Genomic DNA, 14,533 nt, shown 5'->3' with positions numbered 1-14,533 from the left:
CAAACGGGTGTTGATCAGCGTTTGGCGCTGGCTACGATAAAGGGTCAGGTGTCTGCTCTGGCCGTTCTGTTTCAACGTCCCGTGGCTTCCAACCCATTGGTTGGCACCTTTATTCAGGGTGTGCGGCATCTGGTTCCCCCGAGGCGGGATCCTCTGCCCCCTTGGGACTTGAATCTCGTTCTATCTGTGTTACAACGTGCTCCTTTTGAACAGATCAGGGAGATCTCGTTGTCTATGTTGTCCAAAAAGGTCGCCTTTTTGGTGGCGATCACTTCGGCTCGCAGAGTGTCGGAGCTGGCGGCTTTGTCCTGCAAGTCTCCGTACCTGGTTATTCATTTGGATAAGGTGGTCTTGCGACCTAATCCTTCTTTTCTTCCGAAACGAGTTTCGGACTTCCATCTTAATGAGGATATTGTCTTGCCTTCGTTGTGCACGAAGCCTAAACATCCGAAGGAGGTGAGATTGCACTCTCTGGATGTTGTTCGGGCGATAAGGGTTTACCTTAAGTTGACTGAGTCTTTTCGAAAGACGGACTCCTTGTTTGTTCTTCCAGAGGGTCCTCGGAAGGGCATGGCGGCTTCGGCCTCTACCATCGCCAAATGGATCAGGCAGACCATTTAACAGGCCTATGCCTTGCAGGGGAAGGTTCCCCCTGTGCCTGTGAAGGCGCACTCGACTAGATCTCTGAGTACGTCTTGGGCCTGTCGTCATGGGGCTTCTGTAGCCCAGGTGTGTAAGGCGGCGACTTGGTCGACCGTGCACACTTTCACAAAATTCTACAAAGTAGATGTTCAGGCATCGGCGGATGCTTCCTTTGGCCGCAAGGTTCTTAGTGCGGCTGTTCCCTAGGGTCCCTTGTTGGGGACTCCTGGCTGTTGGGATAAGTTTTGTATCCCCTGGTTTTTTGTCTTTTCCTGGGTTGTTGCTCCTGTTGAGCACTTGTTTTTTGCTGTTGCCCAGCTGGTTCCTTCCTTTGGTAAGGTTCCTTCTTTGATGCGGAGACTGCGTTGCCTTTCGGCGCGAATGCGTTTCCCACCCCTCATGTTTGCACTGCTTTGGGACGTCCCCATATGTGACGAATATGAAGAGGCGGCGACTGTCGGAGGACGTAAGAGAAAACGGAATTTTTGTAAAATCTTACCTGTAAAATTCCTTTCTCTGAGTCCTCCGACAGTCGCCGCCCCCGCCCCTCTTTTGGGGTTTGATTGTGTACTCTACTGCTATTCCACTAAAACTGAGATATGGTTGCAGGAAGTAGGAGGGTATTGACTGAGGGGACCACCCCTTGAGGGTGGGATATGTTAAAGCTTTATTGTTAACATATTCTGTTGCCTAGCTACTCCTTCGGAGCAAAGTCTAATACCCATATGTGACGAATATGAAGAGGCGGCGACTGTCGGAGGACTCAGAGAAAGGAATTTTACAGGTAAGATTTTACAAAAATTCTGTTTTTTTTGCTGGAAAACTACTTAGAATCCCAGATATATTTATATATTTTCTGAAAGCAGAGGCTCTGCAAACTAAAATGGTGCAATGTTTTATGTTGTATGATATTTCTGTAGCCGTTTATCAAATGCAAATTTTTGGGAAGAAATACACGTGAATGCATTTTAGTGAACAAAAACACAATATAATGCCTGTTTTTTGGTGAAATATAAGATTATGTTGTGAAGAATAAATGGATACCAAGCATGTCAAGATTTAAAAAATGTGCGCACCTGTGAAATGACAACAAACTATAGTACTTAAACAAAATCTGCATAGGCATTGTTTTAAAAGCCTTTACAGGTTACTAATTTAGAGTTAAACTTGAGCTCTGGAATTATTATTCTTACTATGATGTTTGCATGGCTTTGGCTCCTTCCCCTGCTCCTTCATCACTAGCGGTGATTGACAGCAGCGGGAGCCAACTGAGCCATTCAGGAGATAGAGTCACTGTTCTCATGCACAATGGTAAATTGAGATCGGGCTCAGGTAAGTAAAAAAGGGAGGGGGGCTGGGGGTGAAACTGTACCGTTTTTTTTTTTTTTAACCTTCATGCATAGAATGCATGAAGGTAAAAAGCCTTCCACCTTTAGAACCACTATGGCATCAATGTCTTTGTATACAAGACTTGCCCTTTCAGATCTGGATCTCTGATCCTGCCTTGTCCATCATATGTTTCTCATTGATTTATCTATGCCCACTTACTCTTCTAGATATGTTATCTCAGGAGCCCCCATGGTGTGATGGCTCTAATTGCTATGAGTGTATAGCCAAGTTCGGAGTGACCACAAGAAAACATCATTGGTAAGATTTCTTCCAAACAAACCATAGCATTGTAAAACTGTTGCAAATAATTGTTCTAGTAGGTTAATCCTAAATTGTATTATAGAGAATATCTTTCAAAGCAAGTACTTGAGTGAGAAGCCTCGGATGAAAGTTTCAGCTCTTTGGATCCTAGGCTGCATTCAAAGCGATGTTATTCATAGTGAAGCTATGTCTCTGAATTAGAATGGACCTCTGTAGTTAGAAATTGGCAGCTTTCATCTTGTAAAATCTTACATACGTTTGCTCCTTGGTGGTAGAGTTTCTTTAATGGTGATTCTTGTATATGGCTGAAATTAATCATAATATTTTGTTTTTTTCTCTCTGCAGTCGACATTGTGGACGGCTTTTATGTCACAAGTGCTCAACTAAAGAAATTCCTATTATCAAGTTTGACCTAAATAAACCAGTTCGGGTTTGCAACATATGCTTCGATGTGTTGACTCTAGGCGGAGTTTCTTAGTACATTTGGTTGCAAACAGATTGCTTTTTGAAGAAAGGCAGCTTTCTCCAAAGACTGTTGAGAGCTGAGCTGCAGATGTTTGCACTTCATCAAGGACCATATCATGATATATTCCAGTAAAAACAATTTGATTGTACCTGTATAGGCTTTATTAGCTACTAACTGGACGCCGTCTTTTTAAGTCCGTGCTAAATGTGTACTAGTTTGGAAAAAGGCAACCTTGATAAAATCTTGACAGAAGGACCGAGGCATGGGATCGACGCTCGAGTCACTCGTCAGCCCTCTAGAGTTTTCTAGAATCCCCCCTCATTGACATTGTCTTCAAATCATGTCCATCACTTGTAAAGTTCTGTACTGTACCCCCAACTTCAGATGGAGAATATGTAAGGAGCATTTTGTATTACAGGGTTCAGTTTTGAAGAAAGCCAATTAAATTGTGGCCTTACAATATAAGCTTTATAACCAACACTATATTGAAAATCTTTGTAGCACTTTCCTCATTCAGTATACCCATCTCACCCAGAGCACGCCAACAAATAGGTCAGTATAGTTCTGCATTAATATTATTTTTTACTTAACATCTGTTATTCCAAACCATGCATACATATTTTTCTCATCTGATCAGAATACAAAGTGCTTTGTGTCATAGAACCTAACACTTGTGAAATTGTTTAAACACTAACACCTAAGGAAAAAATGTTGAGCCTAATCATTTGATATACAAAAAAAATAAATATCCAAGCTGCGTGGCTGCATTGTATGTTTCACGTTTTGTTCATTTAATACACTGTTTTTTAGGCTTTCAAAGATCAGATGTCCCGCTCCAAACATATTTATTTTGGATGGAGGCTGTTTAGAACAGCCTAAATGTGACATAGTACTGTTTTTAACTATATTTAGTTTATTTAGCAAATTTGTATGTATATGTATATATACACACAGTGCTGTATCTTGGCCTAGGCAGGCACTTTGCAGGGGGGCAGCAAAAAAGCTGCATCCGCTCCCGCACGAAAAAAGGGTCCCTGCCGGCTTGCGCTACACTTTTAGTATAGTGCCAGTCTTACAGGGCGAATTGGGCCGGAGGGAGGGTCCAGGAGGCAAATCATTCTGGCAGCCCTTTAAATCGGTCATGCTGCTACCTGCCATTATAATAATACCTGCCGGTGAGGACATTCAGACAGACCGCAGGCCGCCAACCACACTTAATACAACTGGCCCGATGGCCGCCAATGCTTGTAAGTGTGGCACTGCAGCCTAATGCTCCGCCTACCCTCCTCCGCTCCCAGGAATGGTGGGTATCATGTCAATAATATCATTTTATTTGTTTAAACATCCTTGTCCTTGAGTGAGCATACTGAATTGCATCATATACAAATAAGATTTTTAATTGTATATGATGGCAATAATATTTTGGACCTGCTCACCTCATGTGTGCTATCACAATAAGTCACTGGATTAGTAAGATTACTCCTATTTTATAAGATATTTGGACTTGTGTTATGGGGCCACACTGATATGCTACATTGAGTAGGCTGCACTGATGGGCACTGATAAGGCTGCACTTATGGGAACAGATGAGGCGGCACTGATAGACTGTGGTTGTAGTCTGTGGTTTACAGATGACAGGGCGGGTCATAATCAGGAAAGGGTGTGGCTTATACAGGAAGGGGTGTGTCATATTTAAAATGGGGGGTGTCCAAGTTTAGTCAGGCCTAGGGCAGCACAAATCCTAAATACACCACTGTATATACACACATTTATTTATATATATATATATATATATATATATATATATATATATATATAATATATATAAAGCGAGCAGGCGCGATGAACAATCACAATGGTTTAGAGTCGAGTACAAAGCAATCAGACCATCTGGTCATAGAAGGAGAATTCAGGTATTGCTGCACTTAAAATTTATTGAGAGTGCAAAAGTACAGAACGCCCTTCTTCTTCAGGCTGGAGCATAATCTAAATAACATACATGTTTCACAGATCTATATATATATACAGTATTTCACAAAAGTGAGTACATCCCTCACATTTCTGTAAATATTTTATTATATCTTTTCATGTGACAACACTGAAGAAATGACACTTTGCTACAATGTAAAGTAGTGAGTGTACAGCTTGTATAACAGTGTAAATTTGCTGTCCCCTCAAAATAACTCAACACACAGCCAGTATTGTCTAAACCGCTGGCAACAAAAGTGAGTACACCCCTTAGTTAACATGTCCAAATTGGGCCCAATTAGCCATTTTCCCTCCCCGGTGTCATGTGACTCATTAGTGTTACAAGGGCGCAGGTGTGTTAAATTTGGTGTTATCACTTTCACTCACATACTGGTCACTGGCAGTTCAACAGGGCACCTCATGGCAAAGAACTCTCTGAGGATCTGAAAAAAGAACCTTAACACACAGCCATTATTTTCGAAACCGCTGGCAACAAAAATGAGTACACCCCTAAGTGAAAATGTCAGAATTGGGCCAAATTAGCCATTTTCTTTCCCAGGTGTCATGTGACTTATTAGTGTTACAGTGTCTCAGGTGTAAATGGGGAGCATGTGTGTTAAATTTGATGTTATTGCTCTCACTCTCAAACTGGTCACTGGACATTCAACATAGCACCTCATGGCAAAGAACTCTACGAGGATCTGAAAAAATTTGTTGCTCCACATAAAGATGGCCTAGGCTATAAGAAGATTGCCAAGACCCTGAAACTAACCTGCAGCAGGGTGGCCAAGACTATACAGCGGTTTAACAAGAGAGGTTCCAATCAGAACAGGCCTCGCCATGGTCGACCAAAGAAGTTGAGTGCACATACTCAGCATTATATCCAGAGGTTGTCTTTAGAAAATAGATATGAGTGCTGCCAGCATTACTGCAGTGGTTGAAGGGGTGGGGGGTCAGCCTGTCAGTGCTCAGACTATACGCTGCACACTGCATCAAATTGGTCTGCCTGGCTGTCATCCCAGAAGGAAGCCTCTTCTAAAGATGATGCACAAGAAAGTCTGCAAACAGCTTGCTGCAGACTAAGGACATGGATTACTGGAACCATGTCCTATGGTCTGATGAGACATTTTGGTTCAAATGGTGTCGAGCGTGTGTGGCAGCAACCAGGTGAGGAGTACAAATACAAGTGTGTCTTGCCTACAGTCAAGCATGGTGGTGGGAGTGTCATGGTCTGGGGCTGCATGAGTGCTGCCAGCACTGGGGAGCTACAGTTCATTGAGCGAACCATGAATGCCAACATGCACTGTGACATGCTGAAGCAGAGCGTGATCCTCCTCCCTTCAGAGACTGGGCTGCAGGGCAGTATTCCAACATAACGACCCCTAACACACCTCCAAGATGACCACTGCCTTGCTAAGGAAACTGAGGGTAAAGGTGATCAACTGGCCAAGCATGTCTCCAGTCCTAAACCCTGTGGGGCATCCTCGAATGGAAGGTGGAGGAGCACAAGGTCTCTAACATCCACCAGCTCTGTGATGTCATCCTGGGGGAGTGAAAGAGGACTCCAGTTGCAATCTGTGAAGCTCTGGTGAACCCCATGCCCAAGAGGGTTAAGGCAGTGCTAGAAAATAATAGTGGCCACACAAAATATTGATACTTTGGGCCCACTTAGGGGTGTACTCACTTTTGTTGCCAGGGGGTTAGACATTAATGGCTGTGTGTTGAGTTATTTTGAGGGAACAGCAAATTTACACTGTTATACAAGCTGTACACTCACTACGCAAAGTGTAATTTCCTCAGTGTTGTCACGTGAAAAGATATAATAAAATATTTACAAAAATGTGAGGGGTGTACTCACTTTTGTGAGATACTGTATATATACTCTGCTCAAAAAAAATGGAAGGAACACTTTTTAATCAGAGTATAGCATCAAGTCAATTAAACAGGGCTATTTATTTGGTCCGTAAGTAGCAGAGGGGGTTGTTATTCAGTTTCAGGTGCTTTGGTGTTAATGAAATTAAAAACAGGTGCACTAGATTGGCAACAATGAGACAACCTTCAAAACAGGAATGGTTTTACAGGTGGAGGCAAATTGCATTTTTTTCCCTTCTCATCTTTTCTGACTGTTTTTCACTAATTTTGCATTTAGCAAGGGTAAGTGTCACTACTGGAAGCATGAGGCGATACCTGGACCCTATAGAGGTTGCGCAGGCAGTCCAAATCCTCCAGGGTGGCACATCACTACGTGCCATTGCCAGAAGGTTTGCTGTGTTCCCCAGCATAGTCTGAAGAGCATGGAGGAGATTCCAGGAGAAAAGCAGTTACTCTAGGAGAGCTGGACAGGGCCGCAGAAGGTCCTTAACCCATCAGCAGGACCGGTATCTGCTCCTTTCTGCAAGGAGGAACAGGATGAGTACTGCCAGAGCCCTACAAGATGACCTGCAGCAGGCCACGGGTGTGAATGTCTCTGAACAATCAGAAACAGACTTCATGAGGGTGGCCTGTGGGCCAGAAGTCTTCTAGTGGGCCCTGTGCTCACTGCCCGGCACCGTAGGGCGAATTGGCAGGTCCTCCACTGGCACCCTGTGATTTCCACAGATGAGAGCAGGTTCACCCTTAGCACATGTGACAGACGTGAAAAGGACTGGAGAAGCCGTGGAGAATGTTATGCTGCCTGTAACCTCGTTCAGCATGACCAGATTGGTGGTGGGTCAGGAATGGTCTGGGGAGGCATATCCATGGAGGCACGACACCAGACATCTACAGGTTAGACAATGGCACCCTGGCTGCCATTTGGTATCAGGATGAAATCCTTGGACCCATTGTCAGATCCTACTCTGGGGCAGTGGGTCCTGGGTTCTTCCTGGTGCACCACAATGCCCGGCCTCATGTGACGAGAGTATGCAGCCAGTTCCTGGAGGATGAAGGTATTGATACCATTGAATGGCCCCCACGCTTGCCTAACCTAAATCCAATAGAACACCTATGGGTCATTATATTTTCAATCTATCCGATGCCGCCAGATTGCACCTCAGTCTGTTCAGGAGCTCAGTGATGCCCTGGTCCAGATCTGGAAGGAAATACCCCAGGACACCATCCGTCGTCTCATTAGGAGCATGCCCCGACGTTGTCAGGCATGCATACAAGCACGTGGGGGCCATACAAACTACTGAGTACCATTTTGAGTTGCTGCAATGAAATTTCCGCTAAATGAACAAGCCTGCTGCATCATTTTTTCACTTTGATTTTCAGGGTGTCTTTGAATTCAGCCTTCTGTAGGATGATCCTTTTCTTTTCCATCAAACGATATGGCATCCTTTCGTTCCCAACACATTACCCAGTCCATATCAGTATAGATGTCTAGCATGCTATTTTTACCCATTGAGATCTGATGTGTTTTCAAAGTGTTCCTTTCATTTTTTTGAGCAGTGTGTATGTGTATATATTAGGGATCAACCGATTATTGGCAAAGCCGATATATCGAGGGCCGATGTGCACTTTCCCCCGATATATCGGAATCTGCCCCGGAGGTTACTGATATTGCCGATATTTCAGGAAAGTGCTTGTACCGGAGTGATGCCTGCAGCTAGAAGCATCACCACGGTACCGGTGTCCATAGCCGAGGGTTGGCTGTCTTGTAATGACAACCGATGCGGCTGAGAAGTGGGTATATCCCCATCAAGCACATGAACCAAGTAATCAATTATCACACATCAGTAACACCTACAATTGTTTCTAGTTGTTTCAGAAAGATAGCCAATAGATGACATTTAATCCTCCAAAGTAGGAGAAAAATGAAGCCGTAGACAACCTGTTACAAAAAAACAAAATAATTAGAACAAAATAACAGTCATAGAGCATTTTTAAAAACACATACAAAATTGATAAAATTAAAATAATAGTAAATAGTTAATATGCACAAATGGAAACTCTAGGAAAATGTGCTGTCTCTTAACCCCTTCATCTGTTGCCACAAATAATCACAAATCATTCTGCAAATCATCCTCTTGCCCCTTTTGCGAGCACAGGTATAAAGCTTTCTATCACAAAAATAAATAGAAGACAAAGTCAGAATTAAATGCCCTGGGGATTAAAGTGTCAAAAAAATGTATCCATTGTACTTCGTCTTTTTGAAGACCGCTCACAATCTCCCACTCGTCTGTTTTTCTTTACTCCATCAATAACATTATTGATGGGTGAAGAAAAAAAAACGTAGGGGAGATCGTGAGCGGTCTTTAACCACTTGCCGACCACCGCACGACTATTTACTGCAGCAGTCAGCCCCCTACAGGCAAAACGACGTAGGGCTACGTGGCGCGCCCGCGAGCCTCTAGGGGGCAAACGCGTGCCGCCGGGGGCGCGCTCCCGCTCGTTCGCTAACATCCCCGTGCGAGTGACCGGCGGCTCCGATGTGCTCCAAATGCTTTTTGCTATAAAAAAAAATGCAAAAAGCCTGAAAATTTTGAAAATAAAAAATGTTGTAAATAAGTAATTTTTCTCCTTCACTAATGTATGCTGAAGGGCACTGATGAGGCGGCACTAATATGAATTCACTGGTGGGCACTGATAGGTGGCAGTTATGGGTACGGATACGCGGCACCAATGGTCATCACTGTTGGGGCTTCACTGATCATCAGGGCACTGATTATATGTGCAGATCTCCCCTGTGAGGAAATGCCACTGATCAGCTCTCCTCAAACTCTGTCAGTGATTGGACACAGCTGATCACATGGGTAAAAAGAGCCGAGTCATGGGCTCTTTACCGAGATCGGGAATGGGCCGTGTCCCAGGGACACTGCATGCTGCCACGGAGCTCCTTAAGAAGTGCGTGATGCGAAACGGTCATCGAGCAGAGATTCATGCATGAAGTTCATAGCCACCATTCTTATATTTCATTTGGTGGCTTTCTATGTAAGTGCATTTATCTATGTGTTATTGCACTGTATGGACCTGTATTAGAGCGATTTTCCCAGCTTCATTGTTTTATTAATAGTTGCTTTTTATGGATATTTTAAATAAATAATACATTATGAGGAAAATGTCTGATGATTACCACACCTGACTGGTTAGAACACCTGGGGGGAGGACATCCTTTCTGTGAGCAAGGATCGCACTCAGCTTGATTTTGTCCAGGAATGGATATTTATGCCCAAAACGCATTTGCTGTCCTATATTATAGACCGCATATTGGTCTGGTAAGTTTGCATTTCTCATACTGGTGGAGGATCACACTGTGGTGACACTGTAATCAACGCAGACACTGAATCATCACGTTTTTTTTTTACGGACTTCTTTTTTGTGGACTTGAGTTATATATTTCTCACGTGTTTTGAGTTAAGATATTAATATAAGTCACAATTTTCAGCGCTGCAACCCTATTTTTATATTCCCATAGGCACACTCCTAAACCTTGTGGACAGCCTTCCCAGAAGAGTTGAAGCTGTTATAGCTGCAATGGGTTGGCCACCTCAATACGGTCTAAGACTGGGATGCCCTTAAAGTTCATGTGCGTGTAAAGACGTGTCCCAATATTTTTGGTATTCTAGTGTATCTGCTCTGTGCAATGGTTTTGCACAGAATGGCCCAAATTCTCTTCTATTTGGGTCCCCTGCTGGTGATCTTGGCTCCTTCCCCCTGCCTCTTGCTATGGGGGCACTCAAGCATTGTGTCCATTCACACACAGGGTGTGGCTTGGTCTGGCTCGGTCTGGCTCCCACTCTTTCATCAATGACAGCAGCAGAAGCCAATGGTTCCTGCTGCTGTGTGAGCCAATGAGGAGGGAGAGCTGCAGCTTTCATGCACATATCGCTGGATCGAGATGGGGGCTCTACATTGCAGATAATGCTGGAATGTAAACTTCTGCCCCAGACAGGATCCAATTTATCCATCTTGCTGCAACAAAACTTTTGGTTCCTCCCTTGATTGCTGATGTAAACGACAGCTGTGGTATTATCTGACTGAATCAGGATTGGGTGACCTTCCAGCAGAATAGTCCAATGCTGGTGAGGCAGCCAAATTTATTCTTAAGTTGTCCCACAATGACATAATGTTGTATTGTAAAGGTCTGGAGTGAAACTGCCTTGATAGAGGCTACAATCAGGCTTATCATTCGTACAAAATCAGCAAGTTGGAAGTCTCATGGACTGGAAAGCACAAATCTTGAGTTTGGAGAGGCTGGAAGTTTCTCCTGTGGCCTGAGCTGTGAGCAGGACTGCGCCAGAGGTCGTCCAAGAATCCCAATATATATATATATATATATATATATATATATATATATACATACAGGTCAACACCTGAGTTACAGATGATAGGCCAAAGGGCAGGGCCAAAAACTGGTAGTGTAGGGGGAAGGCTGATCAGTAAGACACAGTAGTATTTCATAATTAGAGGTTCCAGGGCTGACGGCTGTAAGGCCTCAGGTAAGTCTGATATAGAATTTGCGGAAGATGTGGCAACACGCTTGTGGCCTCTTTGGGCAGAGTCAGCAAATAACTGGGTGGTTTTGGCCATAAAGTCTTGGATGACTGTAGTAAAAACTTCAGCCAAATAAAAAGGATCCAGCCACATCCAATGCAGCTAAGGCCCTTTTCACACTTGTGCAACTTGTCCTGTGATTTGGGACTACAAAGTCGCATGACAAGTCTAACTCTGGGATTTCCAATGAGTACCCTTCATATTTGTACGACTTCAAAAAGTAGTCCCTGCACTACTTCGGGACAATTTTAATGCGTTTTGAGGTCCATAGGCATTGCTTCAAGTCCAATCAAAACTGCAGCAACAAAAATTGCGCAAATTTTTGGTCGCATAAGTGTGAAAGGGGCCTAACAAGGACTCTAATAATGAATACACTCGGAGCAGAGAGCAACATGATTCCAGGATGCAGACATTGACACCATCAGTAGGGAAGCTGCAAACTGTCCTGGTTAGTAGAGTATGAGCGGGGGGTAGTCAGCACAGCGGGACTGTCCTCTTCATATCTTCCAGACATTCCTTGTGCTGGTTTCTGGAAGGGGAAAGAATTGTCTGACGGTGCTAAAGCCAAGTTGGTCCGATCTGCCATCAAATAAGAAAGAGAAGAGACGCAAGGAAAGAAATAACAAGAAAACCAGAATAGCACTGAAAAAATCTATCCTCCTCAACCTGCTCCTGAGGATTAGCATAAGAAAGGATGGCAAAAGGCTACTCTATGGGATAAGGATACCAGGAATCGCTAGATATCTAGCACTCCAGCCTAGTTATACCCAATACAAGATTACTGAGGAGTCAATCCGCTAACCTATGGGAATAGATCACCCGGAATCTCCACATACTCAGCATTTGAGCCCAGTTATATTTAATATAAGGTGAGCGCCCAATCACAAGGGGGTGCACGAGTAGGAATAAGTTGTGACACCCTGGTCACCCACTTGGTTTCGGGATCACAGCCACACTCTGGAAGCTTGAGCACACACAGAAGACTGCTTTTGCACTAATTATCACTGGATTTTATTGGACGCTATAATCTTCAATATATATATTTTTTCAATTTTTTGTATATATATGTATTTAGACATTTAATATATATTTATTCACTGTCACTTATTTATTACTATTACCTTATAATGTATGGATTATTATAAAGGAATAGAAACCATTGAGATATACTAGAGCACCGTAGCACTTAGCACTTTCATATAGCACTATTGTTTTTCACACATCTCCAGGATTATATATAGCTCAAATATTTTACCTCTTAACGACGGATTTTACATAAGGAAATATTTTTAGAATTGGAATCCGTAGCTTGAGAGTTGCACGTATTTATTTATACACCATATTACTATTTAGGCAGATTTTTATTTTGCGCAATACTATTTTATATTATCTGGAATCAGACATGTTGCGAATATGTGGCAGTGAAGCTCAGGGTAAGAGGCAAGGCTTTAGGCACTCATTAAACCTGAATAACTGGTAACTGGTGGAGGTTGAAGGGCCCAAGGTGCTTAACCACTTAAGCCCCGGAGAATTTTCCTGCTCAAAGACCAGGGCCTATTTTGCGATTCGGTACTGTGTGACTTTAACGGACAATTGTGCGGTCGTGCGACGCTGTACCCAGATGAAATTGACGTCCTTTTTTTTCCCCACAAATAGAGCTTTCTTTTGGTGGTATTTGATCACGATTTGATGCGATTTTTATTTTTTGCGCTATAAATAAAAAAAAAGCATCAATTTTGAAAAAATAACAATATTTTTCACATTTTTTTAAATGAAATTCCCCCAAAAAAATGTAAAAATCTAAATTTAACATTTTAGGCCAATTTGTTTTCTGCTACATATTTCTGGTAAAAAAAAATCGCAATAAGCGTGTTTTGATTGGTTTGCGCAAAAGTTATTGCGTTTACTAACTAAGGGAAAGATTTATGTAATTTTTATTGTTTTTTTTTTTAACTAGTAATGACGGCGATTTTTTCTTTTTTTGCGGGACTGCAACATTGCGGCGAACAGAGCGGACCCCTGACTAACATTTTTGACACTTTTGGGGGTACCAGTGACATTACTACAATAATCAGTGCTATACATATGTACTGTTACTGTAAAAATGACACTGGCAGGGAAGGGGTTAACTTTATTAGTGATCCAAGGGGTTAAGTGTGTCCCTAGGGGCGTGTTTCTAACTGTAAAGGGGCGTGGCTTGTGATGTAACCACAGAGACATACAATCCTACATAGCAGGATCGTATGATCTCTGCAGTTACACCAGGGAGAATGACAGGCGGCTTTGTTTACATCAGCTGTCTGCCTTTCTCCCTCTCCAGCGGGAGATCGCGAGTAACCGGTGGAAATCGGAGCCGTCGGTCACATGCGCGGAAATGGCCATGAATGAGCGGGGGGTGGGAGCGCGCCTCCGGCGGCATGCGCTCGCCCCCTGCAGGCTCCTAGGGGAGCGACGTAGTACTACGTCGATTTGCCCAGGAGGGGCTGACTGCCACAGTAAATATACTGTGGGCGGTCGGCAAGTGGTTAAAGTCATTGCAGGAGGACAGCAGCAACAAATAAAAGTTCCACATGGCTGTTTGCAAATGTACTCTTTCATGCCAGACAGTGTCAAAAAAGGATAACAGTCCACCTAGCGGATGATGTCAGTGATAACCCATTCCATGGTAGAAAACGGGGAATGGGGAAATTAAAGGCACCCATTAATTGAGTCTTTAGAAACAGGGCAAGCACTGAAACAATGCTAACAGCTCTTGACCTGGAAAGTGGTTTACAGCTAAGTTCACCAGATTGAAGTCCGGAAAGCACTCCACGCAGAACCCAGTGCTCAAAGGTCACTTTCATGCAATCCCTGCAACATCCAGTCCAGCGGGGTCCAGACAGTAATTTAAAAGGCAGACCGAGGACGACTGCACCACATAGCTATAATCGGAGAGGCAAGCTGTGGCAGCAAAGTAGAAAAGGAATAAAATCAAAGGACTAAAGAAAAGTGCTAGCAAAAATAGGTTAGTCTTAACACAGCAGAGCTGAAGAAAGAAGGTCCACCCCCTAGTGCACTAGCAAACAAACTGAGGCATGCTGGTAATAGGAAAGCTTTTCCTGGGCTGGGATACAGTTTGTTTGCCAGTGTCTTATCATTCAGTAGACTGTAGCAGAGTCACCTGGGAAAGGGAAGCTGTTAACTTGCACATGGACAGGGCATGCCCAGTAGCCCCCCTCTTTCAGGATTAGATTTAACATTGGTGAAAAGAGCCAGCCTGTGTAGGTCTCTACCCATAGTACTTGACCAGCACATTACTTCTCTGCTAACAGAGCAACATGTGGGTATTATAGA

At 43.5% G+C, this 14,533-nt stretch overlaps 1 protein-coding gene across 1 annotated transcript in view; it reads left to right on the top strand.

The window, feature by feature from the left end:
* The window catches only part of ANKFY1 (ankyrin repeat and FYVE domain containing 1), a 116,965-nt gene extending 113,996 nt beyond the window's left edge, over positions 1 to 2,969 (top strand). Inside the window, exons 24-25 of the mRNA XM_082245963.1 lie at positions 2,199 to 2,289; positions 2,638 to 2,969. Of these exons, the coding sequence (XP_082102089.1) occupies positions 2,199 to 2,289; positions 2,638 to 2,770 (224 nt within the window). The 3' untranslated portion in view covers positions 2,771 to 2,969. The remainder of the gene's footprint in view (positions 1 to 2,198; positions 2,290 to 2,637) is intronic.
* Positions 2,970 to 14,533: the final 11,564 nt, after the last annotated feature.

The sequence above is a fragment of the Pelophylax lessonae genome (assembly GCF_965119305.1).
Source record: "Pelophylax lessonae genome assembly, chromosome: 2".
NCBI lineage: Eukaryota > Metazoa > Chordata > Amphibia > Anura > Ranidae > Pelophylax > Pelophylax lessonae.
The sequence above is the reverse complement of the archived record's forward strand: the minus strand, read 5'-3'. Positions and strand labels throughout refer to the sequence as shown.